We start from the raw sequence: 25,356 nt of genomic DNA, 5'->3' as shown, positions 1-25,356 counted from the left end.
GGCGGGAGCAGGTCACTCCAGTACATACCGACAGCGTGTAAAGAAGGAAACTTTGGTAAATTTTTGTTCCAGATGCATTCGGGAACACTGTAGGTCAACATATCCTGCGTTCGCTGAGTGCTTACAAAATAGCTCTCCAGGGAGACCCCACCTGTGTGTGTGTCTGGGGAGGGGAGGCAGCGGTGAGACCCCAAAGGTCTAGAGCTGAGCTGTCCAGCGGGGCAGCGGGAGGGGGGCACATCAGTTGGGGCCGCCTGGGTGACACGGTCGGTTGAGCGTCTGACTCTTGGTTTCGGCTCAGGTCATGATCTCAGGACTTGTGGGTTTGAGCCCTACATCCGGCTCTGCACGGACAGTGTGGAGCCTGCTTGGGATTCTCTCTCTCTGTCTCTCTGTCTCTCTCTCTCTCTGCCTCTCCCCTACTCACACCCACACGTGCACACACTCTATCTCTCAAAATAGACAAACATTAAAAAAACTTTTACATCAGTTAAAATTAAATAAAGTTAGAAATTCAGTGCCTCAACTGCACTAGCCACATTTCGAGTGCTCAACAGCCACAACCTGGCAGTGAGGACCATGTCTATCATCGCAGGAAGTTCTGGAAGACAGGGCCTACCTTTAGCTGCGGTGACACACCCGAGGTGCCGACTCCCACCCCCTTACCAGCCCCGCCCTCAGCTCCTTCTCCCAGGCCCCCCCCCAGGTACCTCCTTCCCCCACATACCTCTCCCTGCCCCACAGTCATTTCCTACACCTGCCATAAACTAATCGCTACAAACTCCGCAGTTCAAAACCACAGAAGCTTCCTATCCTGCACCTATGGGGGTGTCAGAAGGCTAAAACAGGTCAACACGGCTGTAGTTTTACAGAAGCTCTAAGGGACGATCTGTTCCTTGTCTTTCCCAGCTCCAAAGGGCGGCCTGCATCCCCTGGCTCGAGGTCCCATGTCACTCCAACCTCCACTTCTGTCCTCAGGCCTCTTCTCGGACTCAGACAGACCCTTGTGGTGACACCGGGGCTGCCTGGATGATCCGGGATCATTCCCTCCCCGTCCCACGATCCTTCCCCGACTCACATCTGCAGTTTCTTTCACCATGTAAGGTGACACCACCATGGGCTCAGGATCAGGACACTGACGTCCCCGGACGCCATCATTCTTCCCACCACATCCTACCCCCTTCACTCTAGGCCAAGAAGAAAGAGGGGGTCCCCAGCGTCTGTCTCCCCTGTGGCCCCGGAGCCCGTAAGAGGGAACAATGAAGGGTCCTTGTGCCCAAATGCCTCGGGAGAGACAAGTGACAGGTATGAGGCAGCACGTAGGCACCCCCCAGTGCCCCAGCCAGGACACTACCCTGAGAGTCTCCATTCTCATCCCTGCAAACCACATCGAGCCCCACTGTGGATCTTAAAGGTCATCAGCTTTTCACGTGGGAAAGCACACTACATGCCACCTTCCGACACGAGACGACCGCCTAGTGGGACCCAGCACACTGCTCTCCGGGCCCCACCCCCACCCTGCAGACCCTGGTCTTCCTACACGTGGTGTAGACCAGACCCGACCGCCCGGCGGGGCCACGGGATAAAACATCTCCTTTGTCCTCCGTCATCCCAGGTACCCGAGTGCCTGGCCAACCGCCCGAAGCAGAGCGCACGAGCACGGCCAAGGCACTTGTTGCCAAGCAGGGGAAATATCTGGAGAGGCTCCCGGGGCAGCCTGCTCGGGTGGGGTGGTGATGCAGGAGGGCCCTAGAGACAGCCCAGAGCATCAAGGAAGGCTTCCTGGAGAAGGTGCCTCCGAAGGAGACTCCAAAGAGAGGAAGCTGGCCCGGAACCCTTTGGGGAGGGGGCGTCAAAGGCCTAAGCTCACGTCATCCCCCTCGCTCACTCCAGAAATAAGCAAACAAGCTGAGGTGGGGAGTGAGTTCAGGGTCGCGTGGCTAAGAAGGGGTGAGATCAGCCAGGAAGGGCAGGACACGCTGTGACACGAACACTCCCTGCTCGGCGGCTTAGACCCGACAGGAGCGCGTTGCTCCCTCGTGCTCGGCGTGGGCGTCAGCGGGAGGCACGCAGCGGTCACTCGGGCCACGACACGAACTCGCTTAGTGGCTCCCAAACTCCCCTCCCGACGTGGCCTGCCCCACCGTGGCGCCGGCTCGCTGGCCAAAGCAAAGAACAAGACCACGCTGCACTCCGGGGTGGTGGCACGCGTCTGGCCGTGGCCCGGGAGCCGGGAGCCACCGCAGCCGGCGAGCAGCACCGAGCAGCGGCGACGAGAGCTCTGCTCGCCGCCGCCGGATCTTGGCGCGGCACGGCGGGAGCGCGCACCGTGCACTCCCCGCTGCAGGGAAAGGGCGCCTTTCGCATTCTCCGCAGGGTAAGCTGGGCTGCGGAAGGAAGGGTCTGGGGTCGACCTCTCCGGGGCGTGGGAGTGTCCCACGGTCCCACCGAGGAAACGAGCAGGCCGCGGACCGGCTCACTTACTATTGCAGACTGACGCCAAACTGCTGGGTGGGCAGAGGGGGCCGCGGCGGCGGCGTCTTGGCGGGAGTGGGGACCCGGCCCCTGTGCAGGTTCCGGAGCTTCTCGTCGTATCTGCGGACACAGCAGAGGCGCGGCGCTCAGCTCGCGGGGGAGGAGCCTCGGGCCACGGGCCGGGTGCCCCGAGCCTCACGCTTCTGGGCCCACGTGCCACACCACCACCTCACACGTGTGCGGCTGTGTGCAGGTGTGCATGCGCCCCCCACCCCACCCCCCGCCCCCACAATCCCCTGCCGTCCTGGCCCTTCATCCCACCCCGGCACACGTCCAACCTCGCCTGCCAACCCTTGGCCAACATTTCACCCACGTCTTTGCTGGACACACCCTTTCCCAGCCTTTCCTGTCCCCTGGAAACTCACTTCAGCAGTCACCTCCTCCTGGAAGCTCTCCCTGATAGTCCCCTCCCTAGTTGTTCTCACCGACTTGTGGTCCCCACCTCGTGGGAGCATTCCAAGGGCAGGCTCACTCCCTACACCGCTCTGTGTGCCCGACTTCTGGCACGTGACCTGGCGCCCAGAAGAGCTAACACCTCCCCTGCCCCTGCAAGGCTGCCCACCTCGATGCGGCCTGGCGAGGACCCTGCTCCCTCAGCGAGCCTCCGGAGTGGGGACCGCAAAGGGCAGAGGGTGCCTGGCAGGGACTTCGAGACCAGCCCCTGTGCTGGCTGTGGGGCCAACCGGCCACATGCCTTCCTCTGCTCCCCTGACCCCAGGGGAGAGACCACAGAGCCACATAAAATGAAGTGACAGACGCACTAATAGGGTTTTAGCAGAAGCCACGGGGGTGGGGGGCAGGGGGGGCGGGGCGGGGGGGGCGGGGCTGGTTTCCAGAGCACCTGCCACTGCCTCTGACGCTTCATTCCACACGCCCGAGAAATTCCCCTAGTTCTCTGCTCAAAAGCAAAAATGGCAAATAGCAAGGCAGCAAACTGCAGCTACGATCACGCCTTATTTTTTAAAATCAGTTTGCAACGCGGGGAGAGAATAACCTCCCGTCCCGCCAACGGCCTCCCGCAGCCTCGTTTCTCTGCGTCAGCAGCCGGCATCTTTGCTGACGCCGCAGATTTCTGGGCCGGATCTGCTGGGCGCACGTTTGGAAATGAAGCCTTCCACTCTCACGGGACTGGACGGAGGCCTGTGGAACCACGAAGGTGTTCTCCCGGCTGTCGGAAGAGGGTCTGACTCACCGCAGGACCTCGGGGGGGACGATCAGCTGGTCGTGTTTGAGGTGTTCGCGCAGCTCACTCAAATAGTTGAAATAGATGACTTTTCTCCCAAACTTATGACTGGAAGGGCAGAAGCAAGAGAATAAAAACCGATGAGGCGGCACCAGAGAGGCCAGGGGCCCGGGGGGGAGGGGCGGTGGCGGCAGCCGAGGAAGAACAATGCGGGCGTTTTCCGTATTAAGTGAACGTTAAGTGCTGACGCCAGAGAAAACCGGGCCCTAACGGAAGCAGCGCACGTCTGCAGAGGTTTTGCTTTCGTAAGATCTCGGCTGCGCCAAACACTCTTGAGAGTCTCATCTGCACGAAAATAAATAGTTGCCTCCAATGTGAAGCTGCCGAGAGTGAATCTGCACAGATCCGGGAGATGCAGGGAGGGGCCCCGAGGGCCTGCGGTTCCCGCTTGGCGGTGGCTTCCCTTTTGGGCACCCCTCCCTCTTCCAGGCTCCCGTCGGGGACAGGGACCAAGAGAGACACTGGTCTCTCTCCAGGACGGTGGCACCCAAGAGGCCACACTGGAGCGAGCATCACGGAGACAACCCCCCCCCCCAAATCCACCCACCCACCGCCCAGCGCCCCAGTCCTCCCTCGGAAACGGGTCCTCCCCCCCGAGCGAGACCAGCCAGGCGAATGCCCACTGGCCGACCCCTGGTGGGCACCGGCACCTGGCTGCCGTTAGTAACGCGCCCGTTTCCTGAGCTGCACGGTGGGCGCAGAACAGGATCCGGCGGGTGAGAAGCCACATGCCCGGCCCAGCCCTGCTCCTGGCAGGCCGCCACCACCTGTCCCCTGCCGCGGCTCTACTGTAGTGCAGTTGGCTTCCACAAAACTGCACGGATCTCACGTGCACAACGCGGGGAACGTGGACGCAGGCACACACCGCGATGCCATCACCACGATCAAGGGACCAAGCATATCCGCTGTCTACAAAGCTCTCCTGGGCATCCCTTTGCTCTGTGTGTGTGGTCAGAACACTCAGCAGATGTGCCCTCTTGACAAATCTTCAAGCGCAGGACACCGTGTTGGCCGCCGCAGGCTCCACGCTGGCCATCCAGAGCCCAGCAAACTTCTAGAACCTTTCTTTCCCTTCTCTAACTGAAGCTGAGCTGTTCTACCGGAAGGCAGTCTGGAGCCCAGAGTCCGCCCGAGGCCGAGCCGTGTGCGCTGGCTCCCCCTAGTGGATGAGTGGGAATCGGACCAAGTGCCCGGACCCCCAGCCACCTGCCCCTAAGGGCCGAGGGGGCCTGACCATCTCCCGTGAACCGCCTGTGGGTGGGGGGACAGAGAGCTTCCAAGCTGCAGGGAGGCCTCTGGTGCCAACCCACACTGCCCGTGCAGGAGCGCCCCCCACTTTCGCTCTGTTTCTGCCTGACCCCCTCTAGCTGGTCCCCTCTAGCATTTGCTGGACCCCAGGCTCTGGAGGGCAGATGCTTCCTGCCTCTCATACCCGGAAAGACCCCGGGGCAGTCCAGGCAAGGGAATTCAATCACCAGGCCCCACCTCCAGAGGTCTGAGTCAGGAGGTAGGGGCTGGACCCGGGGAAACTCCTGTTCATGGGCTCTGGAGAGCCTCTGGATTTGCCCTCCTCATTTTCAAATGAGGACTTCAAGGCTCAGAGCGGTCAAGCAGCTGCCCAAGGCCACACAGCCAGAGCCCAGTCCTGGCTCCGGGGTCTCCAACCCTCAGTCCTGAGGTTGTCTCCTGGCACCTGCTTGTGTCCATGCCTGAGGCAGGATAAGGGGCAGAGCCACACAGGGAATCCCAGCTGAGCATTACTCACGGTGTGACCTCAGGCAAGCTGCTTAATCTCTCTGAGCATTAACCTCCTCTCCTTTGGAAGAGGGAAAATACAGCTGATGTCATAGGATTGTTTTGGGGTGCTATGCACGTATGGTGCGTAAGAAATTGTAATTCAAGTAATCACAAAAGGATAATAAAAAGGTTTTTTTTAAAAAAATGAGTCAGGGGGCGCCTGGGTGGCTCAGTCGGTTAGGCAACCGGCTTCGGCTCAGGCCATGATCTAATGGTTCATGGGTTCGAGCCCCGCGTCGGGGTCTGTGCTAATGGCTCAGAGCCTGGAGCCTGCTTCGGATTCTGTGCCTCCCCGTCTCTGCCCCTCCCCTGCTCACGCTCTGTGTCTGTCTCTCAATAATACATAAACGTTAAAAAATTTTTTTAAAAAAATGAGTCAGGAGGTAGGGGCTGGGCAAATGCTAGCAGCAAACATTGAGCACTGGCTATTGCCAGGCAGGCCCTGTTCTAACACTCCGTCAATACATTGTTGCGACAGGATCAGTACAGCTGCACAGTCTGTCTCCCGGGGAAATTAAGGCAGAGGGAGGCTGCATGTCTTGCGCAGAGGAACAGGTGATCAGAGGCGGGGCAAGTCAAGCCTGAGCTCCAGAACCACCGCAGCCTCTGGGCTGCCGCACTACAGAGTGGGAGAGGGGTTTTCCCCCAAGAACTGGAGAGGTTTCTAGAACTCTCAGAGCTTTTCTAAGGTGAGTGACAGCACCCAGGAGCAGGAGAACATCTGAGCGGTCTTCTCGGGCACTAGGGTAACGGGCACTGGCTTTCTCACCACGTCAGCTAGGGACCGGCGTGGTGGCCCTGGTTAAACAACGGAACAGACGAACGAAATCCCACCGTCCCAACAGGTGCGTGTGTGGCTGCGGCACAGGCAGCCAGGTGGGAACACTGACTGCGTGGGAATCCTCCCGAAACGAAAGGAACTCTGGCCTCAGAAGTCTCTCCCCACCTTAAACGGGAACAGACTCAAGGCTGCCCTTCCAGGCATTCTCCCAGTGGCACCTGCAGACCTGGGAACCGCAGCCGGCCCCAGTGACAGGGCCGCACGGGCCACGCTCTCTGGAACGAGCACTGGTCTGAGTTTGGGAGTCCTTGTAGTGAATCATGAAACCCGAGGTGGTATTGGGGACCCCCAACGCAGGTGCATAAAGTAGGTGCTCAGGCCAGGGCGGGATTTAAAACAGCAGGTACAGGGTCACCTGGGTGGCTCAGTTGATTAAGCGTCCGACTTCGGCTCAGGTTATGATCTCGCGGTTTGTGGGTTCGAGCCACACATTCTGCTCTGTGCTGACAGCTCGGAGCCTGGAGAGTCTGCTTTGGATTCTGTGTCTCCCTCTCTCTCTGCCCCTCCCCTGCTCCTGTCCTCTTTCTCTCTCTCTCTCTCTCTCAAAAAATAAATACACATTAAAAAATAATAATAATAATAAAATGCCAGGTACAAAGCTCGCAGCTGTCGTAAGCTGGCGTCCTATTCGTGACCGTCAGCCGTTGTGACCCGCCACAGCCGTGGGGCGGGCAGAGTGCCCCAGACACGGGTGCCCCAGGGACGAGACCGCCACGGTGCCACAGAGGGAGGGCCGTCCCCCCGTCCCACGGGATGCAGCCTCCTGCCCTGGCGAGGTCCTCGCCTAGAGCACCACGTACCTGATGAGGGGTTTGAAGATGGTCCACAGGACTTTGATGAAGTTGGTGGGGTGCACAACATAGAGCGCCTTCAAGTTCTTTTTGTACCTGAGGAGGGAAGCGTGGGAGGACTTCAGAGCAATACACCCCGCACCCAAAGCTGAGCCCTGACCGTGAGCCTCAGAACCTTCGCTCTCTGAACAGAGCCACTTTAAGGACGTTGGCCCAAAAGCAGGAAGGGGAATCGGGACCTCCCGTCCACTGGCACCACCTGGCACGCACACGGCACTTCACAGTTTGCGAGAGCAGAGCCCCCTTGCGGGTGCTCACCCAGGGGGAGGGGCGGGGCGCACCGAGCAGTTCGCAAGGGCAGGCCGCTGGGAGAGCCCCGGTGCGCCCGCCAACGGGGTACCGGGCACCCACTTAAAGAGCCTGCGTGCTCCCCTCATTCCAGAATAAGTCAGCGCAGAGCCACGAGGCTGAGGCAAGGAGGCTGGCACCGTGCGGGGTGGCCTGGCCAGGTGCTGCGGGGGGGGGGGGGGGGGGGCGTCTACGTGCAGCCAGCGTGGTCCCCCTGTCGCCCGCTGTCCGAATTTCAGGAATTTGGGGAGCTGGTTGTAAAAAGCAGCCATGATTAAATAATATGAACACGTAATTAAGTAAATCATGTTAAACGCCAAGGTAATAAATACTCGAAACTCCTCACTTCCGGCTTATTTTACTCCCTTTACTCTTTCCTGCGCCCCCGAGGCTATTCTGTCTGTGTATCTGAATAACAGAAGTCCATACCCAGTGTCCCCCTCCGACTCCGCGTCCAGGGGCGGCACGCTGGTGCCCTGAGGCTGGCCACGGTGGCAGGAGGTCGCACGGGTCACAAACCAGTCGCCCCAAGCCCCCGAGGGCTGGTTAGCACGCGCGGAGCAGGGGGCTGCCGGGTCAGACCCCGGGGGGCAGGGGTGAGGACAGGAGAGTGACAGAGGCCGGGAGAGGGGTGCTGGAGCCGGCAGGTGTGCGTGAGCAGGGCTCCCTCACGGGGAGGTGGCGGGACGGGAAGGCGGTGTGTGCAGGGGCGGGGTGGCCCGATCAGTAACCGGACCCGTGAGGGGGGCTGGTCAGATGCTGGGTGACAGACGGGCGGGCACGTCAGTGAGGGAAGCGCGAGCAGCGCCTCCCCACCAGAGACGAGGGCTGCAGACCCACAGAGGAAACCAGAGCGGGCCCCGGGCTGCAGGACAGGAACAGCGGGCGTCGGGGTGAACACGCGGGGCCCGGCAGGGACGGACAGGTGTGAGCAGCGCCCCAAGGGTCCACGGGTAGTGCCTGGGAGCCAGTCATCCCAGAAGCAACAAGCACACTACTGACACCCCGGCTCCTAGAGAAATGGCGGAACGCCCCGTGCGGGGTAAGGACAATGTAAGGGGCGCCTGGAGCATCTTCTTGTGCTAGAAAATGGGGGGGGGGGGACACTCAGCGTAAGGGGACACGTCTGAGGGCCCCAGGAGCCAGGCTGGAAGGGGGCCCACTTGGCCGAATTTGGATTTGAACGCTGAATATGGTCATGGATTATAACCCATTGAAAGAAACAGGAAACCACAAGTCCACATTGATACGAATGAGCCAGGACGGCGAAGCTCTTCCTTATGGTAAATCGCCGGTGGCTTCAATCGCCACTCGGCCACCGTCCCAGCAACCACTGGGCCAAGAAACGGCAACGGAGACAAAGGCCCATCACAAGACACTTCAATGGGGAGCAAGACACCCACAGTCTCAAAGTATCTCCCAAGGAGATACTAACTAAGGACAAAAAGAACGGCTCTTCATGCAGAGAGGGGGGAGGTGTAGCGACTTGTGGACGGCCCAGGGTCCCCGAGGGCAGGGGCCACCGAGTGCATCCTTCCGTGGAGGTGGCTTCCCGGAAGGGGGTCGCAACACATGTGGGGGGACCGGTTCTCCCTTGAAAGGAGTGACCTAGAGGCACAGTCTGGAGAATAAGGAGCCAACAGCCAAGAGAAAAAATTCAGGAAAACCCGCTGGGGTGCAGTCACGGCAGACAGAAAACCCTTGCGGTATAAATCTCACCAAATTGGATTCGGGGCTCCACTTGCACGCCTCTGGTGACGGGGGACTCACTATCCCAGCAGACCCTCCCCTGCTGGTTCCGATGTCTAGAAGGTCCATCTTTCTGGATTCCATCGAGCCAGGATCTGTGATCCTACCCCCACCCCCTGGTCCACCTTCGTGGCAAGTAGGGAGTCCCACAGAATAAGTCGGCCTCCTTCCATTTGACAATTTATCTCTATCAGCCTACACAGGCATCTCACTTCTCCTCAAGCACCTTCCGTGGCTCTCGTTGCCTCCTTCGCCACCTCCCTCCGCGATTCCCCAGGGGAACCCATCCCCCCCCTCGTCCAGCCCTCCCCCCACGGAGCCTCAGCTCACTAGACTCTTTCTTCGGTGTGCCACTTGGCAATGCCCTGCCCATCCCTCCAGAGGCTGCTCAAAGGCCGCCTCCCCCACCCGGCCTCTGGCCCCACCTGGCTCCCATCTTCCCGCCCAACACGGAGAGCCCGCCACGTGCAGACCCCTTCCCACGCGCAGGGGAAGGGACACGGACACGGGTCGGAGGGTGGCAGCCAGGCACGGTGCGTGGGCACAAACACACCGCTCTGCGCATGCGCTGTCTGCTCAGGGACCTTGAGGCCGCAGGGGAGGGGCCGGCGATGCTTCGGGGACAAGCCAGGAAAGCTTCATGGGGGAGGGGCCAGAGCTGGGGCCTGGTTGCCTCTGGCTCCGCTCGGGGCCGGGCACAAGTGTCAGGCAAACGGCGGTGCAGCTCAGCGACAATCCTTTCCCCGAGACACAGGCCAGAAAGCCAAGAAATTCCTCCGAAGGTTCGAGGCACAGCGACAGCAGGACCCAAAAGACGCGAGGGCGGGCTTTGGGAGATCAGGCTCCGCCTCCTCCACCCCGCCCATCAGAGCTCTGAGAGAAAGACTTCCAGCAGGGGTTAGAAAGGCCTTGGAGAAGGAAAAGCAGGAGGAACACAGGACACCTGCGCGAAGGCCCGACGGTGCAGTCTATTGGCAGCCCCGAAGAGCTGACTGCGACACAAGGCGTCTCTCAGGAAAAAAATCCGCCAGCCCCAAGCCGTTGCCAAGGGGTGCGCGGGGCCCGGGGCGGGACAGGGAGAGGGGGTCTCGGCGGGGGTCCCGGCACAGCCACACACCAGGTGCGGGATGGGGGGGCTGAGACACCCGCTCTCTGGGGCCTGTGCGTCCGCACCTGTAAAACGTGGGCCCACCTGCCCACCTCTCCGACACGAGGCACCAGAAAGCCCCTTGCAGGTGGGCCTGCACAAGCATGAAGGGCACCCGGAAGACAGCCGCGAGCCCACGTTTCTCTGCCATGTGTCTTGGGGGTCAGTAATCTGGGGGACACGGGCCAGACCCGGCCACCTAGTACCGCACAGCCCTGCAAGCTGTGAAGGGTTTCGCGTTGTCAATAGCTGGAAAAAGAATTAAACAGACGATAGTTCAGGATATGTGAGAATGACACTTGGGGCACCTGGGTGGCTTGGTCGGTCGGGCGTCCGACTTCGGCTCAGGTCACGATCTCACGGTCAGTGAGTTCGAGCCCCGCGTCGGGCTCTGTGCTGACGGCTCGGAGCCTGGAGCCTGTGTCGGATTCTGCGTCTCCCTCGCTCTCTGCCCCTCCCCTGCTTGTGCTCTGTTTCTCTCAAAAATAAACATTAAAGGGGCGCCTGTGTGGCTCGGTCGGTTAAGTGGCCGATTTCGGCTCAGGTCACGATCTCGCGGTCCGTGAGTTCGAGCCCCGCGTCGGGCTCTGTGCTGACAGCTCAGAGCCTGGAGCCTGTTTCAGATTCTGTGTCTCCCTCTCTCTGTGACCCTCCCCCGTTCATGCTCTGTCTCTCTCTGTCTCAAAAATAAATAAACGTTAAAAAAAAAATTTTTTTTTAAATAATAAACATTAAAAAAATTAAAGGAAAATGACACGAAAGTCACATGCCAGGTCCACAAAGTTTCACTAGAGCAGAGTTCCAGCCCCCTGTTTCCGTATTATCTGTGGCTGCACTTGTGCCCCGTGGCAGGACCCGGTAGTTGCCACAGGAGCCTGGTGGCCCACAGATATGGGCCATCTGGCCGCCTCTGCCCCAAACGACAGCTCTAGACAGAGCCCCGGCCCCGAAGGGAGGGGACCCCGAGCTCCTTCGGCCTAGCTCCCGGCCCCCGGCCGCACAGCCGAGACCCCTCCTGCCCCCCGGGCCTCCCCGTCACTCAGCGCGGCCCTGAGGCCCACCCCCGAGGGCTGGAGGGCACACACCTCCTGTCGAACTCCTTGTAGGTGCTCTGGAGCCAGCCCAGGGACGGCTTGTTCCGGCTGTTCAGCCCATAGTGGAAGTAGACGATGGTGTAATCGCTCTCCACGTACTGGTCCAGCGTGTGCTTCAAATACCTGGGCACAAAGCACAGACTCGGTTTCGAAAATCACGCTCCTGCCGTCGCTGAAACCAAATAACGCGTTCGCCACAACAGAAGCTGTGGGCACCGGGGACGGGCCGGCACCGGGTCACGTGGGGACACGTCCAGGGCACCGGGGAATCCACCTGCAGGGGCCCTGTCCTCGTTTGCTACATGAGGCTCAGTGAGGTTAGTACCGAAGGCCACGGTCACACAGCACGTGGCAGGCCAGAAAAGGGCCCTGAAAACACATCCGTGTCAAATCTCTGGGACCTGTGAACGTAACCTGATGTGAAACGGGTCTCGGCAGGTGTGTGATCGAGGGAAGGCTCCTGAACAGGGGCTTATCCAGGATCATCCAGGTGGGCGTGTGTGCTGACGGGACAGACAGAAAGAGGGGAAATCACGGAAGGGGGTGTGTCTGAGAAGACACAGCGGAGGGTGACGCCCCCCGACCCCGGGCCAGGACCACGGGCAGCCATCAGAAAACAGAAGCAAGGAGCCTCCTCTCCTGGACGGGGAGCTCCCTCTGGAGGAGCAGGGCCCGGTCGACACCCTGGTTTGGGACTCCTGGCTCTGCCAGAATAAACGTGTTGATTTGTCCCACAAACGAGCAGTAATGAGCTGCAGCAGCCTCAGGGGACTCTCGGAGGACGCACCGGGATTCAAACCCAGGACGGACCGCTCAGCCCCCCACCTCGGACTCCCTGCCCTTCTGCCGCACCCCTAGAAGCAGCCACTTCCTTCCAGATCAGCTCCGAACGTTTTCTTGTTCCCGTAAAGCAGGATCCTGAGTCTGCTCTGCGGTCACCTGACCGCACGCCACAGTACAAGTTCTAGAAAGCTCCGTGGTCAGTTCCCAGCCCTTGGTCCCTCTCCGCCTAGCCGCGGGACCCGCTTGAAAAGGCCGCGTCCAGCCACCCGCAGGAGGCGAGCTGCTCCATCGGCGTTTTGGCCAGGGCCCCTGACGTCGAGCGGGCCGGAACGGGCTGCCCAAGTCACCACCCAGAAGCGCATCCTGGAATTCAGCCCGGATTCCGTGCCACTGTGGCAGGGATCACACCTGCTTCTGCCATGAGCCGTGCGAAGGCGGCCTGCCCGGAGCCCTGGGTCCAGCGGGTTGTGGGCCGGGTGCGCACGGGGACGGAGTCCGCAGAGCTGCTCCAGCAGAAAACCCCAGCAGCCTCTGCCTGTCTGCAAGGGCTCAGCTGCCAGCCCTTCACTGCAGGGACACTGCGGTGGGCCCTTTACCTCACCCAAAAGGGCGTCAGCTTCTCCTCTGCTCATCTGACTTCAAAGCATCGTTAGAGGGCCCTCTGCCCAAAACACTGGCTCTCTGAACAGCAGGCCTTTGCACGTATTTACTCACTTAACCCCGTGAGGCAGGCACCATAGACCCATTTTACAGAGGAGTCAACTGAGGCCCGAAGAGGCGAACCAGGAAGGGCAGAGCCAGGATGTGAAGGGAGCAGCCTGGCCCCAGAGTCCACTCTCCTGCCCACACTGTCCCACCCCCAGAGAGCCACATGCTCCCGCCCGTCGTCTCTGAGGTATAAACGTGACGCAAAGCCATCCTGTCGTGACCCTGGTTTCGGCTTCCCTGTTGTGGGAGGAGTTCCAGGTCCCGGATGCTCTCCGGTGTGCTGGTTCACACACCCTCTGGACTAAAGCCATCGAAGCACCATTCACTAAGGCCATCCCTTCTGTCACCCTCGCAGACAGAAGCCAGCCTGAGATCTCCAGTTCCAGAGTCCCGCACCGCCGGGGACTCCCCGCTTCTGTAAGGACAGTCACGGTTGCAGTCCCCAACTCCCTTGCCGGGGAGAGCAGGGGAACGTCTGGCCAGCTCGCTTATCCACGCCGGACGCATCAGTAAAAGCAGGCACCCGTGGCCCAACGCGCTCCCCAGTTCCTTCCACAAACACGCTGAGCCCTCCTGGTGTCAGAACACATCTGCCAGGCGCGCTCAGCACAGGAAGCCATTAACTAAATTACGGGTTGAGCTGCAGAGACACGACTTATTTCTTCACCCATTTCAAAAATAGGAGCGCGCATCTGGCCACAAGAAAGCCGCCGCGTGGACAGGGAGAGGGAGGATGGCGTATGCGGCGACAAGGTTTTCCGTGGAAACGTGGAGAAGGCTCAGCCTTAGGGCTCTTCCTAGCAAGGCCAAGAAGCCCCCAGGCACCTCTGAGTAGATTAGAAAAGATGCTCCTTCTTCTAGCTAGACGCTCTCCAGCACTGGGTGAGAAGAGCACCAGCTGAATGGCAGCCCCTCACGGTGATGCCCTTGTGCAGTGAACAACCTCCACAACTGTTCACAGAGGCCATGCTGACCACTTCCTTCTGGGAGTGAAGGTTTCTGAGGGAGGCGGGCACACGAGAAAACACAACGCACCAGCTGTCGTCAGAGGCTGGTTGTTTTTGGACTGAGGTGAAATTCCTAACAGTACCATTTTAAAGCAGACGCTTCGTGGCATTAAGTACATTCCCCATGTGTGCAACCGCCACATCCGTCCCGTTCCAGAATAATCTCATGGCCCGAAAGAAAGCCCCCACCCATTAGGAAGTCAATCACCCCGCCTCCTGCAACCGCCAACCTGCTTTCTGTCAAGGTTACTTCCCTCTTTGCAAGGAAAGGAATTCCGAACACATTCCGGCCCAGCGGTGTGACTTCAGCGAGAGCCGACCCGCGGGTCGTGGGTCACGGGATGCCACAGAAGGAAACAATCCGGCAAGGGGACGTGTCAGCCTTGGAGGACCCCAGACGAGAGCTCTCTCCTCATCCGGCTTCCCTCCCCCCGTGTGCCCCGTACACACTGCGGGCGCGCTGGAGGGAGGCCAGCACCTCGCGGGAGGGCCGGCCCGCTGTCCGGGGTCACCGGCCGCCCGGGGTGCGGGCGCCCCTCGGGAATCCCGCGGCAGGTCTCGCCGCGCAGCGGCAACAGCGGCACCGGCTAGAGACTCCTGAACGCCCGCGGCCAGGCTCTTGCCGTCACCGGTGCGCCTCCCGCTGCCGTTGGAAGAGGCTTTGACAGACCAGGTCGGATGCTCGGGCCAAGGGGATTCTCACCAAACCACCCGCCCGGAGGCTCCCGAGTGCTTCCGGGGCCCGCCCGCGCTTTCACTCGAGCTGGGGGCTCTGCGCTATGTCGCGGGGGGAGGAGCAGGTCAGCCAGAACGGTCGTGACCCGGACTGGAAGCCGCACCCAGACGTGAGCCAGGGTCTGGCCATGCGAGGGAGTCGCAACCGGCGTGCCGCCAGAGGGCAGATTCGAAGGCAAGGAGCAGCCGCGTGCGCCCCACCGGCGTGAGACCGCCACCACCACCAAATGTGGTGACCAAGGCGAGTCCCGCCGGCCCCCAGCCTGGGCAGGCACCCGGCAGGGCCTCGCTCGCGGCGAGATCCGCTGCGCGAGAGGACACTGCGCCTGGAAACGCGGCCACGGGGGGTACCCGAGCGGTGCTGCCCTCGGAGAACATCCTCCGCTCCAGGCCCCGGGGGTCCCGCTCACCCACAGAGGGGTTCCGTGCAGCGGCTGCGGTCAGTACACGCGGGCTCCTACAAGGCTCATGGGGTCGATCGAGAAAGGAGGCACCGGAAGCACCCTGGCCATCACGCAGAGCGTGCGGACGTCACAGGGACAAGACGGGGGGCGACGGCGGCTGAGGCCGCACGCAGGTAAGCGGAAGGCCTTCCTCCCGAGCAGAGAACACTAAGCAGATGCAGGAGACGGGGCTCCCTGTGGCTCTGAGAGGGAGGGAGGCTTGAAAGGGCCCCGAGATCTAGGCCCAGCGCTTCGGACTGTGGACCCAAAGCCACCCAAGGCTGGAGAGGCCATCAGTCCCACAGGTGGCTTTGCTGACCTGGCAACGGATGTGACATCCATCCGGGGACCCGCTAGTCAATGTTCATACGTGAGCCTTGAGCCCTAAACGTCCACCCTGTGCTGACAGTGAGGGAGAGGCCTGCACACAGGGAGGGGGATACACACGTGTTGAGGGGCAGGCAGCCTATAGGGTGTGCGTGCACACAGAGGGAGTGTCCATGGCAGGTGTGTGCACAGGGGGCGTGTGTGTGCATGGAGAGGGAGGTGCGCACACGGTCGTGGGGAAGGCAGACCACAGGCTGTGCGCGCGGATGGGGTGTGTGTGTGCACAGGGGTGTGTGTGCACGGGTGTGTGCACGCACACCGGGAGGGCACACGCACACAGGGGGGCGTGTGTGGAGGGACACAGGCAGGACTTACTCCAGCAGACGCCTGTGGTTGAGCTCGTGGGAGGGGGGCATCCGGCAGCAGCTGAACGTGATGACCCGTCTTCCAAAGCGGTCCTCCCCTGCAGGAGCAGACACAGTGGTGAGGCCCGCCCGCACCCGAGGCCTCCCTCCTCCCCTGCAGGAGCAGACACGGGGGTGAGGCCGCCCGCACCCCACCCGAGGCGTCCCTCCTCCCCTGCAGGAGCAGACACGGGGGTGAGGCCGCCCACACCCCACCCGAGGCCTCCCTCCTCCCCTGCAGGAGCAGACACGGGGGTGAGGCCGCCCGCACCCCACCCGAGGCCTCCCTCCTCCCCTGCAGGAGCAGACACGGGGGTGAGGCCCACCCGCACCCGAGGCCACCTTCTCCAGGGACACCCACAGGCATTAATGGAAACAGGAAGCCTCCTGAGCAGCCGGCCGAGCTGAGAAGCCCAGGTGGCTGGCAGGCGGCACCTAAGGAGCATCTACTGTGGATGCTCTGTGCACATTAGCCAAGTTCATGTTCACCACCAGCCTGCACGCTGGGAGCAATGTCTCCATTTTACAAACGGGCAACGGGCCCTGTGCAAAGCCACACGGGGCTGAGGGCCCCAGGACTGAAACCTGGACGCCTCTGCCTTCAAAGCTAGTGTCTGCTGCCTCCTCCCCACACCGAGTGTCCTCCGGGGCGTCCCCAGGACTCCGGGCCCTGGAGAAGGCTGGGTGGCCTGGGGGACAGTCACTCCTGGACAGGACCTCACAGGGTGCAGGAGCCCTGATGATCGGTGCTGCCCCCCCCCCGGCGTGGCCCAGGTGACCCTGTGACTGTCCCCACACAGTGGTGCTCACCACGCAAGGGACAGTGGAGGGGGGACGCTCCCCAAGGGCCGGTGTCTAACCATGTGCCCCAGAACCCAGGCTCGCTGCCCGCTGCCTGTGCCCAGATTGTGTCCGATAATCAGTCACTGATCGACCGAAAGGCGCGTTGTAGAGCCTGAGGAGAACAGGTACTGTCTGAGAAATCGCACAACTGTGAACTCACTTTCGTGGCGAAGAAGCGTTTGCATCTGTTTCAAGGGTTTGCTTGAAATGGGAAGGATGAGAACTCTGAATCGGGCGAACCAGAAATGCACGCACGCTCATGCCCCGGCCCCCTGCACACGCCTGGGGCAGCTGCTTGTGATTTAGGACACGTGTGGCTCTTCCCAGGGGCCTGGAAGCTTCTCTGATATTCAGAATTCTGGCGCTGTTCTGGTTTCCAGACACAGCACCTTCTCGTCTCACGGGCTCCTTAGGGATTCTGGTCATGCTTCCCATTTGTTTAGAAACGCCCTGTTTGGAAAGACTGCACCGCGAGCCACACGGTGATCCGCTTTGCCAAATGGGGGCCTCGATGGCTGCGCCTGGAAGAAGAAAAGCGTCTCCCACGTGCTGTTTCTGCCATCTCGGGGGCCAGGGGCCCACGGCCAACCTGAGTCTGGGCTCGCCTGTGGGGCCCGAGGGAAAAGGACGGCATCGCTTCTCAGGTTGGGAATCGTCCGTGTGGCTACTCAAGAAACAAGGAATCGATTCCTCCCAGGGTCGAAAGACATTGTTAACGTCCGTGGTAAGAGGTCAAGAACGCACGGCACCATCATCCGGAATCAGACCAAGCGGAAAGTCTGGGATGCGCGAAGTCATATGGCGAATGGAAGACCAGGTCAGCAAACGCTCGCCGAAGAGCCACCGTGCACTCAGCTCTGGGGAGAACGACCAGACGCGACACCCGCCCGGCCCCACCGATCTGGGCGAAGGGCAGTGATGCGGGGACGGGGTCTCGGCCCAGCCCCACAAGCCCCCGAGAAGCCGCGGGGGCTCTGGCAGGCCACGCTATTTCTGCAGTGACTTCCACGTGGTTGGGCTTAGGCCACGCTTCTCAGGTGAGGGGTTCCATCCTTCACAGGACGGTGCTCGCTTCAGACGGCGGACGCCGGCCGGAGGTCCCCAGCCCCCTCCCCCTTCTGACCAGCTGGCTACAAATCCAGAGGTCCCCACTACCCCCTTGTGATCGATAGTCCACTCGCTCACTTACGTTTTATCATAAAGGATACCAGTCAAGACGGGCCAAGAGGGGAGACGCGCGGGGCGGTGTGTGGGAGGGTCCTGCTCACGGAGCCCCTGTGCCCTCTCCCCGTGCAGTCTGGAACACCGCCATGTCGCCACCGCCCAGGGCAGGCGCATCCAGAGTGGCTCCGGGGTTTCATCACACGGACGTGGCTGACTGAACTGTGACCCAGTCAAGGCGCAGCTCGACCGATCAATCCGGAGGCACTGCCGACTGAATCCCTGGCTGTGGACTGAACGCAGTCTCCAGCCCCTGGAGGTCACGACGCCCAGACTCTCTGACCCAGTTGGTCGCTCCTGGCACAGCAGCTCCATCCTGAGCTGTCTCAGTGGCACCCGCGACACGGCGGTCCCCCGTGAGCCTCCCCTCTGGCATAAACCAGCAGGAGTCACAAAGCTCCTCCTATCACTTGGGGATTCCAAGGATTTAGAGGCTACTTCCCAAGAACCGGGGACAAAGTCCAGACACATTCTTTGACCCCACTGCGTCTCACGACCCCGCACCCCCACCGTGGTCAATCGTGCCCGAGGGGTGCACCGCGGGGCGGGGACGGACGTCACCCACCAGGCCAGAGGAGCAGAGGCCGAGCTCCAGAGAGAGGAGATGAAGCTTCCTCTTCTGCGGACGGGGCCTGGCTGAGGGCAGGGCAGGCGTCTGCTCACGGGACGCCCTGGGCAGCCGAGGAACAGCACGGGGTCTGATGCAGACGTGCCATCGCGGGCGGCAAGGTGTGACGGGAAATGATGGTGAGAAGAGGTCGAGGCCCCAGGGACGAGGAGGGTGAGGGTCTGACTTTACCCAGTTGACGGCGGGGAGCCGGTGAGGAGGGTAAGTAAGGGACACCATCTGATGGGTTATTCTGCAGGCCCTTTGGCTGCGGGTGAGGATGGCCTGAAGCGGGATGTCCCAAGTAGAGACTGCGAGGGGGATGGGAGGAGCAGGGGACAGGGGACAGAGACCCCCAGGACTGGGGAGGGGCCCCCAATGCTGGCTTGGGCTGCTGGGCCATTCACGGAGGGTGGGGGAGGATGGACACAGGAGCCAGAGCCAGTCTGGCAAGCTGCGGGGGGAGGGGCGAGGGGGAGGGGCAGGGCCAAGAGGGGAGCACCGGGCACAGCTACGGACAACCGCTGAGACAGCATCAAGGACGGAAGGTCCCTGGTGCCGAGTGACGATGGCCTGGGAGTGGACGCGGGGCCAGGGGGCCTGTGGGCACGAGGAACAGCTGCCCAGGCCGGTGGATCCCAGGGAAGAGTGAGCTCCCCCCACCAAAGCCACCCAGTCAAGATCCACAGAGGGTCCTGGTGGGTGACACTGGGGCACCACTGAGGCTGAGAAGAGGCAGGAAGCAGAACGTCCCCACCCCAAGACGGCGAGAAGCGAGAGACAAGAGCAGAGCAGAGCTCAATGCCAGGCAGGGCAGAGCCTCACAGAGGAGCGGGGGGCACAGGCACAGGGACCAGATGCCCCGCCACACAGGGGTGCAGCAAGGCCACCCCAGGGCCCAGGGTGAACAGCAGGAAATTCCGGGCAAGAAGTGTGAACTCAGGCTCCCGGAAAACCCAAGGGACTTGGTGTCCAGGGACCCCAACCCTCCGGGCCAGGCCAGAACACAGCGGGTCTCCATCAGACCCCAGAGCCCTCCCCAGACCACGCGTTCCCTGGTTTGTCAAGGAGGGCGGGAGGGGCTCACGGCCTGTCCCTGCTCCCGGGCCCGTGGCTGCTGACAGGCCCCTTGCTGGCCAGCTCGGATCAGCGGGCCCAGAGGGCAGGGGGTGTGCAGAGACGGGGCAGGTCAAGGTCAGAAGGATGAATCCCCAGCCGAGGAGTCTGGACTCAGTTCGGCCACGCAGCGTGAGCCCCTGCCATCCGCCATCTGCGAACAAGGGTGAGAAGCTTCCCTGGGCGGCGCACGACGCGGGCACGGGCACGGCACTGAGGCAAGGACGCGGGGAGGGGCTGGGAGGCCGGCGCCTGCATCCGGCCCGGGTCCTTGCCCTGTGGGGGCCTCCTGCTTGTATAAACCACTGAATGGCTCCCTCACTCATCACGAACGCTTACTGTGCGAGGTTCCTCAACTTGCAAGATGCTGAGTTACTATGGAAGGCCTTCTCCTCTCCTCAAAACCAAAAAGGCAACTAACTTAACTTTTTCTTTTCCTTTTTAATGTTTGTTTGCTTATTTAGAGAGAGAGAAAGAGAGGAAGAGAGACAATCCCAAGCAGGCTCCGCACCGTCAGCACAGAGCCCAACGCGGGGCTGGAACTCACGAACCCGTGAGATCCTGAGCTGAGCGGAAATCAAGAGTCGGATGCTTAACTGACTGAGCCACCAGGGTGCCCCAGCATTTTCTTTTCGTATCAGTAGACTTCCAAACGTCCCGCCAAACTACGCCCACAGCACTAATCAGATTGAACAAACTCTCACGGCAGGTGCAATGGCAAACAACCTGGGTCCCTTATACTGTTCTCTCCGCAGCTGACCCTTCGGAAAATTTCCATCATAAAAAGTGAACAAAAAGCGAGGGAGGGAGGCACAGGCCGGCCCTGGCCCCGGGGACAGAGTCCCTGCCCCCCACAGCCGGGCAGCCCCACACCAGCCTCTCTGCACCGGCGCGCAGTAAGTGCTCAATAAATGCGACCGGTTACCACGTGCCAGGCCTGACGCCGGGTGCCTCCAGGTGTGCTGTTTCGTTTACAGAAGAGGAAACTGAGGCCCGGAGAGGCCACGCGAGCATCGGGGCCGGGTCCACGCTTGCAGCTGGCTGACCCCCGGCCTGCACGGGGTCCTCTGCCCCTGAGGACCCCGCAGTGGCAGCAGGGAGGCCTCCCGCGTGCACGCCTGCGCGGCAGCCCTGAGGCATCCCCGGGACGTCCGGGATCCTGCTTATTAAGCAGTCAAGGCGGCATCTGCATTAATGACATCAGTCAATGTGAGTAAACACCCCTTCGTCGTTCTCTGGTAACACGGGCCAGCGTATCGAAAACGGGCTTCAAAGTGATATAATGTGCAAGGAAATGAAAACCATCAATAAGATGCAGATTCTCCGAGGCCTCAGTGTAATTCATGACCCCTATCCCTCCCCTCGCTGTGCACAACACAGCATCGCTCACTGTCTCCAAGGCGGGAGAGGCCCGGTTTATGAATAAAGAAATGCTTCCCAGAGCCATCGCCCGGAACGCGCTCCAGACGATCCGTCATCCGCTCCGCGTGAAGGACGATTAAAATGCATAATAAAGGCAGTGGCCATCTAACCAGGAGTGATTTGGGAGTTCGTCTCCTTGGGTGTCTGTTTCAGGGCTGCTCATCTTTTTGCAGAGAGGAAGGAAATGCGAAGACCCGTTTTTCTGCATCCTGCAGGGAAGCCTGGCTGGGGTCTAACCTGGGGGCAAAGATCTGGGTGTGGGGTGGTGACCTGTCACCCAGTGGAACCAGATCCTCCTGTCCTCCTCTTCTCTGCCACTCGCCTCCTCTGTGTCTCTGGATCACATCTCCAGCCTCTCTGCTGCTCTGGCTCCAACCTTCCCCCTGCCCACCCCACTCTCCACCAGGTTAATCTCCCCCTGGGCTCACAGCCCGGCCCCCGACTAAGCTCCAGACGGTGACCACTGAAAATACTGAAATCAGGGGCGCCTGGGTGGCTCAGTCGGTTGAGCGTCCGACTTCGGCTCAGGGCACGATCTCAGGGTTCGTGGGTTCGAGCCCCGCGTCGGGCTCTGTGCTGACAGCACAGAACTTGCTTGGGATGCTCTCTCTCTCGCTCTCTCTCTCTCTCTCTCTCTGCCCCTCCCCTGCTCACTCTGTCTCTCTCTCAAAAATAAATAAACCTAAAAAAAAATTAAAAAGAGCAATGAGCCCCCAACTTACTTCCCAGGGCCCCTGGCTCTTGATTCAATCTCCTGCACCCCTGGAAACCTCACCCTACCGTGCGGCAAACCCTTCCCAGGTAGGTTTCTGCTTGTCCTCCAGGCCGACATTGAAAACGTCTCTCAAAGTCATCCCCTCTTCTCCACGCCACCGCCACAGCACAGGCTCGGCCCTCTGTCCTGGCTCCCGCTGGGCCCCCCTGCGGCTGCCATCAGCACCCTCCACACCGCGGCAAGAAGGGTCGCTCTAAACCATGAGCCCCACTCCTCTGCCTCAGGCTCCCCAGAGCCACCAGGACCAAGTGCGAACTCCTGAGCACACCCTTGTGAGGCACTGAGAACACGGTTCCCGCTAAGCAGCCACCCTCAAAAGTACAAAAAGATCTAATGGGAAGCGGTCTGTATGCGATGGGCTTCATTTGTAAAGACTGGGACAGGTTAGGGGCGCCCGGGTGGCTCAGTCGGTTAAGCAGTCAACTTTTGATTTCGGCTCGGGTCATGATCTCGGGTCATGATCTTGAACTTCATGAGTTCAAGCTCCACGTCGGGCTCTGTGCTGACAGTGCAGAGCCTGCTTGGGATTCTCTCTCTCTCTCTCTCTCTCTCTCTCTCTCTCTCTCTGCCTCTCCCCTGCCCGTGCAGGCTCTCTCTCAAAATAAATAAACTTAAAAAAAAAAAAGAGAGAGACTGGGATAGGCTGAAGGGAAAAGCATGGAGAAGGCGTATCTACCAACGCCAATAAGGCGAGAGCTGGTGCGGCTGTCCCGGCTAGATTAACGTCAGACATGTAGGCGAGGAGTCACCAACACGGGCGCACGGCCGTTGGTAAAGGAGGGCGTTTAGGAACACAAAGGCCAACAACACGTCAAGAAGACCTCGCAATCCGAAGTGGACCTGCCCCTAAAAACAAAGCATCAAGACCCACGGAACGAGTGGACAGAACCAAGGGCAGAAACGGACACGTTTCGATCGTGGGCGCTTTGAACACTCCTCAGTCGACAGCTGATGGAAGTAGGGAAGTCAGTAAGGGCGCAGAAGGTCTGGACGCCGTCAATCAACGGGACGTCGCTGAAACACACAGAACACGCTGCCCGATCCTGGGACACACATTCTTGCCAGGTGTATGAGGGACGTTCACCTAGACAGCTTTCAGGCTGCAGAACCTGTTGATACTCTTAAGGCTACTAAGGGCCTCAAAAGGCTTTAAAAAAAAAAAAAAGAGTGGGTTGTTTCTATAGAGGTTGACCATACTAGAAACCTAAAAGAGGAGATTTAAAAATTTTTATTCATTCCTTTAAAAATAACCCACTGCAGGGCCCCTGGGTGGCTCAGTCGGTTGGGTGTCTGACTCTCGATTTCAGCTCAGGTCACGACCCCAAGGTTGTAGGATCGAGCCCCACGTCAGGCTCCGTGCTGAGTGTGGAACCTGCTTAAGATACTCTCTGTCCCTCTGCCCCCTCCCCTGCTCATGCTCTCTCCCTAAAAAATAAAAAAAATGAAATTTAAGAAACTAAAAAGTAAAAATAACCCATTGCATACCAATAATGTATGTTTTGTTCTCAGGAAAAATAACTCTATTTCCTGCCTTCCTTTGGTGGGTACTTGGTCTGTGCTCCCACACTGGGTCCGGTGTTGGGGGAGGGGTAGAGAGAGAGGCGGGGGACACAGAATCCGAAGCAGGCTCCAGGCTCTGAGCTGTCAGCACAGAGCCCGACGTGGGGCTCGAACTCACGAACCGTGAGATCATGACCTGAGCCAAAGTTGGATGCTTCACCGACTGAGCTGCCCAGGCAACCCCCCTGCTACCTAAACCTTAAAGGTTCTCCAGAAGGAACACCGGGGGCTTCAAACGGTTGACCACCTGTCCAACCCCCACCCTCTCCTCATCTCTCCGAGCTGAGTGTGCACAAAGGATGCCCATCTGTGCCTCCGGGGCCTCCAACTGCTGCAAACCATTCCTCTTTCCTTGACAAGATTCCAGCTCGGTGGGGACAGGAGCTAATGTTTACAGATCTTAGTGCAGCAGTGAGGTGTCAGGGTCCGCGCCTGCGATGGCTAACTCCACGTGTCACCTCGACTGGGCTAAGGGAGGCCCAAGGCGGCTGGGAAGACGTTCCTTCTTGGCGTGTCCGCGAGGGTGTTTGCACAGGAGAGCGGCGTCTGAACGGAGTGAGGAAGGGCACCCTCCCCAGCGCGGGTGGGGGCCTCGACAGAACAAGGGGCACAGGGCGAACCTGCTCTGTGCTTGAGCCGGGAGATCCACTTCCTCCAGCCCGCGGACAGGGGCCCCCGGCGCTCCCGGATCTCCAGAGCTTGCTGGGAGTGCCACCGCCGGCTTGCCGAAGGCAGACCCTGGGACCTCTCCGCCTCCACGGTCGCGAGAGCGCCAATCCCTACGATAAACCTCCTCTCACACGTCTCTCCACGTATCAACCCACACGCTGCCCACGTGAGAAACACACCAAGCGGCCCCGATCCCCTCGCGCCTGGTCACAGCGACGCAACACGTTCCCCCAGCCCCGCCGCTGGCCGTAGGCGAGGCTCGTCTTCTCCGTCCGGACAGGTGTTTGTTCCCTTTGAGGAAGCAGCACAGCACTGCCCTTGGTTAACAACGCCAAGGAGAGGGAGGGAGGCAACGGGGAGGCAGCCCGATGAACCCACCCCCCACCCCACGGGGCCCACGGGAACGCTGGCACCTGTCGGGAATCCTGGGACCGCCCAGCTGCAACCCACCTGCCACCTGCAGGATACCGTGTCTGGCCACGTCGTAGAAGGGGTGATTCACGCTGAGCGCGGGGTCCTGGCCAGGTGTGGGCACCACCAAGGGCTTTCTCGCTATGCTCAGGGCGGCCGCCTTCTCTTCGTCCCTCTGCAGCTCTGTGGCAGACAGTGAGGATTACGGGAAGTCAGCTGTGCTCTTGAGAAAGATGGGCAACGAGGGAGCCTCCCGGCGTCTCTTCACAGGACAGTCACCGTGCCTCAAGAGTGCATCCACTGTGCATCTGCTCAGCGTATACCTACTGTGCGCCCATCTCTGTTGTGCACCCACTGTGCGTCTGCTCAGTGCGCACCCTCCCCTCCTGTGCACCCACTGTGCGTCTGCTCGGTGCGCACCCTCCCCTCCTGTGCACCCACTATGCGTCTGCTCGGTGGGCACCCACCTCTCCTGTGGACCCACTGTGCGTCTGCTCAGCGTATACCTACTGTGCGCCCATCTCTGTTGTGCACCCACTGTGCGTCTTCTCAGTGCGCACCCTCCCCTCCTGTGCACCCACTGTGCGTCTGCTCGGTGCGCACCCTCCCCTCCTGTGCACCCACTGTGCGTCTGCTCAGCATATACCTACTGTGCGCCCATCTCTGTTGTGCACCCACTGTGTGTCTGCTCAGTGCGCACCCTCCCCTCCTGTGCACCCCCTCCCTCCTGTGCACCCACTGTGCGTCTGCTCAGTGCGCACCCTCCCCTCCTGTGCACCC

The 25,356-nt window shown here is 60.7% G+C and overlaps 1 protein-coding gene across 3 annotated transcripts in view; it reads right to left on the bottom strand.

Annotated features, from left to right (window-relative positions):
- Positions 1-25,356, bottom strand: part of ARHGAP8 (Rho GTPase activating protein 8) — a 63,592-nt gene that overhangs the window by 22,932 nt on the left and 15,304 nt on the right. For 2 of the 3 annotated variants that reach the window (XM_042948084.1, XM_042948083.1), the window contains exons 3-8: positions 24,616-24,759; positions 15,924-16,011; positions 11,537-11,668; positions 7,217-7,303; positions 3,728-3,826; positions 2,485-2,595 (exon numbers count right to left, since the gene is read on the bottom strand). In XM_042948084.1, the coding sequence (XP_042804018.1) occupies positions 2,485-2,595; positions 3,728-3,826; positions 7,217-7,303; positions 11,537-11,668; positions 15,924-16,011; positions 24,616-24,759 (661 nt within the window). The remainder of the gene's footprint in view (positions 1-2,484; positions 2,596-3,727; positions 3,827-7,216; positions 7,304-11,536; positions 11,669-15,923; positions 16,012-24,615; positions 24,760-25,356) is intronic. The other variant, XM_042948085.1, reaches the window with a different exon arrangement.

Source organism: Panthera leo, chromosome B4 (genome assembly GCF_018350215.1).
Source record: "Panthera leo isolate Ple1 chromosome B4, P.leo_Ple1_pat1.1, whole genome shotgun sequence".
Taxonomy (NCBI): domain Eukaryota; kingdom Metazoa; phylum Chordata; class Mammalia; order Carnivora; family Felidae; genus Panthera; species Panthera leo.
The sequence above is the reverse complement of the archived record's forward strand: the minus strand, read 5'-3'. Positions and strand labels throughout refer to the sequence as shown.